The sequence below is a fragment of the Vombatus ursinus genome, unplaced genomic scaffold (assembly GCF_900497805.2).
Source record: "Vombatus ursinus unplaced genomic scaffold, bare-nosed wombat genome assembly UNPS02009835.1, whole genome shotgun sequence".
Taxonomy (NCBI): Eukaryota; Metazoa; Chordata; class Mammalia; order Diprotodontia; family Vombatidae; genus Vombatus; species Vombatus ursinus.
The window spans coordinates 24,870,217-24,876,303 of record NW_020949613.1 but is presented as its reverse complement, the minus strand read 5'-3'; the positions used below and the strand labels follow the sequence as shown (position 1 = coordinate 24,876,303).

The 6,087-nt window shown below is 30.6% G+C and overlaps 1 protein-coding gene across 2 annotated transcripts in view; it reads right to left on the bottom strand.

Annotated features, from left to right (window-relative positions):
- Positions 1-844: 844 nt before the first annotated feature.
- Positions 845-6,087, bottom strand: part of SENP6 (SUMO specific peptidase 6) — a 116,341-nt gene continuing 111,098 nt past the window's right edge. For both annotated transcript variants that reach the window (XM_027852919.1, XM_027852920.1), the window contains 3 exons: positions 3,924-3,992; positions 3,678-3,828; positions 845-2,925 (listed from right to left, as the gene is read on the bottom strand). In XM_027852919.1, the coding sequence (XP_027708720.1) occupies positions 2,716-2,925; positions 3,678-3,828; positions 3,924-3,992 (430 nt within the window). In that variant the 3' untranslated portion in view covers positions 845-2,715. The remainder of the gene's footprint in view (positions 2,926-3,677; positions 3,829-3,923; positions 3,993-6,087) is intronic.

The window sequence follows — 6,087 nt, the reverse complement described above, 5'->3', positions numbered from 1 at the left end:
TACATAGCAATAGCAGGAAAAACAGAATATTAAAATGTCACCACTGTTTCTAAACTGCTAGGCAAATGTTGACTTGAGATGCATAAATTTTTCATGTAAGTAATTTAAAACTCTTCTAAGAATTATTAACCAGTTATTCTACCCACCAAGGAAACCATTATCTAATTAGACACTGGATACTTTGTATAATTGAGTCATGCTGTTTCAAGTATCTAGTAACAAAACTTCAGACCTTTAAAGAAATACCGGTCAACAACCTGGAGACACAGACACATCAAAATTAACTTGATGTCTACTGCAGGTCTATACGAAAAGAGGTGTATATAGGAAAACACAATTATCCACTGACTCTGTGTCTTTCTGGACAAATGATTCTCAAATATAGTTTTGAGATCCTAGTTCAAGTGAAATTAAAATGTACACACTCACACAAAATTATTTTAAAACATTCTTTTAAAAAGAATTTTGTATAGAACTAGGAAAGGTTAAAAAAACTGCAATGTATTCAGTTTTGTACCTTTAATATTTTGGGAATCATCAATCTATGGAATCTACATACTTTATTGTAAAAACAAAAAATTCTGACTGCTTCTTTGGTAAGGTAGAGTGGATTCAAGAGTTAAGAAATATTTTACCTAATCAAGGAATAGATGTTATATATTTTAATCAGAGTTAAAACACTTTTCCTTGAAATAAGGTAAAAAGACATTCTGTAGTACTAATTTTTATATTTATAGTACACACTTACATTTGGACAGTATGTACAATGTATTTTTAAAGAGGTCAAATGAATCAATTTTGCAAATTTTCTATTAAGTTCATTTTATTAAAAAAATAAGTTCTATGTTCAACACGTATATTAGCTTGCTGTAAGACTGAAAATCTAAAAGCATCTTACCATAACATTTATTGAATGATGATAAAATTAAACATTTTTTTCTTCACATCCTGAAATGTGCAACTAAGTTCTAGGCTATTTCTAACAATGAAATAATCCCAACATGTCATCTGAAATAAAAATTTTGTAATGAAGCATAGGTGTTAGCAAAGAAAAGAAAATTTATAGTTGACAATTATGCTGAACTTTAAAAAATGTGTATTTCTCTACTAAATAAATGTACTAAAATTATTCTTGCAAGGAAAGGACATGGAAGAGAAAATGAAAGAATTAATCTCTATACAAATTACAATGACTAATTTTAAGTTTATCTCAATAGTTTTCTTTTTAAACAGTGAACCTTTTCCCTCCACAAATTTTAAGTGTAAGTAGAGAATGGTCCTTGAAAGCTGCAAGAGATCTCCAAACTGAAACCAAAACTGTTTTGTTTTTTTTAAACCAAGTAATTTAAAATGCTTCCCTCCATCCCCTTTTTGCTCCTGCCTTGTTTTTCTCTTCCCTTCATATCCTATATACTTCCAATTCTATCATGGAACGCAAAATGAGCGTAAAAAATTGTATTTCAATTCTGAACACAGAATTTTTTTTTTTAAAAAAAGGACAGTTTGTCTTTATATGTATGAAGATTTCATTGGAAAAGTAATGAATGACTGGGTAGAATCATGCAAGATTTGTACATGACAGCTGTAAATCTCTCATCTCAATACCAACACCTTTGAAATTTATGAAGAAGAATGTAAGGTAGGAGCTTATTCTGCATTTTACAATGATTTAAGGCTGTAACATCCTTTACATGTAAGAATAAATCATACTGTGAAAATATCTCAATTAAAAAGCTTAATAATCTATCTAAAACCCAAGAAAAGTCAATGAACACTTAAGATATTTTGCTGTAGACATTACAAAAAAATAGTAATCCTGTATTTATATTCGTATGCTTATACAGATTTTTTAAAGGTTCATTACTTAACTACGGCACATGGATTGTAGCACATTTTGAACTATAATATAGAAAGATAATGTGGGCAATTTGCAATTCTAACCATACTTACCAAACAGTTCTATAATGAAACCTTTCAAAAACTTTTCAAGATACTTTGTATAGCTAATACAGCATATTACTAAGTAGTATAAGTCAGGACACTACTTGAAATTGCTCTTAATGCTGTTTTTGATTCAAAAGTTGTTTGTGAACAGTTACACATTGGAGTGCATGAAATGAAAACCAAAGGATTTAAAACCTTTAATTTTTACTGCTACATTGCTTGAATTTGTGCCTTATATTTGTGGATAGTCATCATTCTTATTGGGTCTAAGTTGAATTTAGACATAGTCTAAAACTGTTTTTAAACTGTACTTAACTGTATTTTAAAAGCAAATGTAAAAGGTCAAAATAGGATCACAAAAATACCTGAATAGTTCCTTGAATTATGTACATTATACTCAATGGGGAACTTAATATGAATTTACTAAAGAATAGCAAGTTAACCACTTTATCCTATAAGTATTTTCTTTTTATTTGTCTTATGTTTAGAAGTTGCTATTAAGTACTATTAACAGAAAATACATAACAAAAGCTTCCTAACAAGTGAAAAAATTAATTACAAATGCTGGAAAAATTGGCTTCATTAACATATTTACAGAATTTTACTTAATACATACTCCCTTGGGAATCAATTATGACACATTTGTACAAACTTTTTTTTTAAAACATTCCCAATCTATTTTGAGTAGTGAAATACTTCAGTTCTTTGTCTAACTGAAGGTAAAAACATTCCGTTTTTTCTGACAGAAGAGCTAACATGCAACAGAAAAGTTCAGTCTGAGCTGCTGTTGATATATTGATCTGCTTTTTCCTGTAAAGATGCTTCTGATAAATTAATATCTCTATGTCCCTTCTTTTCTTTGCTCTGCTCTTCCTGTAGTTTTAGGATTATATTCCGGATTTCTTCTCGTTTAGTTTTCATTCTTGGGCGAGGAAACCAGTCTGTCAAATTCATTGGAAGTTCAAAATTCAAAATTGGATTCTAAATACAAAAAGGAAAAAAGCTGTCCATTAGAAAATAACAAAAAATATTAATTTCTGTCTCATAGAACTGTGGTGAGGAAATTGCTTTGTAAACCTTAAAATGCCAAGAAATGTCACCTGTGTATGTATGTACATTATGCATTAATTACTGTATATGTATATATAATTATGGGATGTAATGAATTTCTAGGAATTCACTTCAACAACTGAAATGAAGATACCACTGAGCTGACTCAAGAGCCAAGAAAAAAATATAGACAGTAATTACAACTATGTAAACAGAACTACATCCAAAAAATAAAATAAAATAAAAAAATGTAACAAAATTATAAAGACCAAGAGGGACTCAAATGAAGATATATGAGAAGACACCCCCAACCTACTCCTGTGGGAAGTCCACCGATGTTAATATAATGCACATGTTTTTGGACTTTTTCAATGTACTGGTAATTTGTGCTAACTTTTTTTTTCCTCTAAAAAATTTTATTTATCATATAAGATGGCTCTCTGGGATGCTATGGTGATGTAAGAAACAGAAAATATGGACAAAAATAAATAAAGAAAAATAAAAAATCTAGTAACATTATCACTAAGTGAAATTTATTATAGAATCTTCTGGTTCTCAATTTTATGTTAGATTTAAAAATGTTAGATTTTTAAAGAGCATAAATAAAATTTTGGTTACCATTTTTGACTGATTTCATGAAAAACATTTAACTACACCTGTTAAATGAATGAACTGAAACTCACCTCAAAAAAGCTTTCCACATATTGCAATACATATACTCCACAATCACTGAAGTTGTTTTGCTGTGGTACTTTTGGATTAGAGCCTTTCATGAGATCTTTGGAAAAACTTCTTTTACTTCCTTTTCTTACTTCCCATTCCACTTCCAGATACCTGTGAAAATGCATATATAGTAAGGTTATTTTCCTACTTGTTCTGCAAAACATATTATTATGTAAAGTGCAAAAAAAATGATACTTAGAACTTACTCTCTCAGTGTTTTTACAACATTTGAGCGAGAAGGACCTCTGAGTGAATCCATAAGCAGGATACAAGGTCTTTTTTTGCGTGTATAAGGGTGGAAGAAGGAGAAAAGGAAGAAAAAAAAAATTACTGTCATTAAGTAAAATAGCTGCTGCAAAGACATGAAAAATTATACTGAAAAATGAAAGTTTAAAGTTAAAACATTACTATTTAATTTCTATAGCCCTTAGTAAAGACACTAAAGAGAAAATAATCTCTTATACACAGTTTACTAATAGTGCTTAATTATTTGTCAATATATTGAAAGTAATAGTGATACTGGTTTCAAAGGAAATTAAATATATTAATATTATATGATATACTTTAATAAAACTTTAAGGTACATATTTGGTGACTACATCAAAGGTACCTTGCAAATATACCAGAAAGTTTTCCTAGTCTTACTTCAACATTCCAGTGCCCACAAGTAGTTCTTTAAGATCATAAATTACAAAAAGCTGATGTTTCTACATTGGTGGAAGTTTCCAGGAAAATCTTCATAGCAATTGAATCACAAGTTTGGAATAAATATCCCCACCCATAGCCCTACCAAAAGATGATCATATGCTTGAAAACACTTCTAAAAAATGCAACCTACCAAAACCAAATTAATTTCTATTTCAAAAGATCAAATATTTAGAGTGGGAAGGGCCCCTCAGAATTCAGCCAACACTCTTCTTTTTCACATGAATTAACTGATGTCTAAAGAAGTGAACGGACTTGCCCAAGGCCACACAAGTAATAAGGATCAAAAGAGGAAATTAATCTTGGGACCTCTGACTCTAGAGCAGTGCTCATTTCATTTTAACAGTACTTTGGATATTTGGCTTGTGGATTAATTCCAAGTTAAAAAAAAAAAAAAGGTAAGGGGCAGCTAGGTGGCGCAGTGGATAGAGCACCGGCCCTGAAGTCAGGAGTACCTGAGTAACCCCCATTGCCTAAAAATAATTAAAAAAAAAAAAAAAAAAAAAAAAAAAAAAAAAAGAGGTAGCATAACACAAAGATCTATGCAAAATCCTCTATCCATTGCTGATATGCTGAAATATTATGTATGCATCCTCTTGGCCAGATGTGTGAAATGCTACAAGACACCCACCTAGAGATGTGCTAAAAATTCTTAATTAAAACTAAAATCTGTTACAGATAATTTCCAAAGTCAAGTACAGAACAATATGCACCAAGAGCTTGAATGCAGATCGAAGATACTTTGGTCTGTGTTTTCTTTCACAGCATGATTTACACATGGAAATGTGTTTTGCAGGACTATACATGTAGTATGTCAAACTGCTTGCCTTTTATGTTGGGGTAGGGAGAGAGTTGCAAATTTTGGAACTCAATTTGAAGAAAAAAAAAAGAATGGTAAAATTGTTTCTAAATGTAATTGGGAATAAAATATTAAAAAGAAAGAAAAAAAAAGAAAAAGAAAATATATACTAGCTCCTAGAAGTTCTAATTCTGTATTATTTTCTTTTTACCTAGGAGAGCTGCAGCATACATAATGTATGCTGAAGAATAGCTAGCTCAAAGGAGAGTTTTCTAGTCTTCTGTACCTAGTTTTACATCTGCTCCTAGTTTTAACTAGAACTGTCATGGAACCATCAGTCAACCTAATCCATTTGGGAAATAAAGGAAAAATTCATATACCCAAGGAATCCCAAATCAACTGTTCAGCGACAGTAAACTTTTATTAAAAAAAACCTAACCTCCTGGGAGTCCCTAAGATCAAAGCCAAGTCCAAATCAGCCTATCTAGTAATAGGAGGGTGAGGAAAGAGAGGGTAGAGGCTAGGGTAAATACCTTCGGAATGTTTTCACTAAACAGAATAATCATAGATGTTAATGGTTCTCACTTCTATTTTCTAATAATGATTTTAAAAAACTTCAACATAATGTTTTAGCTGATTTGATTATAAATGAAATGGTGACAAATTATTTGACTATTTTTTGATGAATTAACTTGAAACCCAGTTTAATTCACTCAGGAAAGAAAGATCCACATGCCAGAGAAATCTGAATCCAAATGGTGGATTCCAGACCATCAGTTTTAAGATTTTCACCCCACACTCTTTCTATATTACAAGTGGTTATTGAAATGACCCATCTATTTCTATTTTCCATCCTATACTTAAGC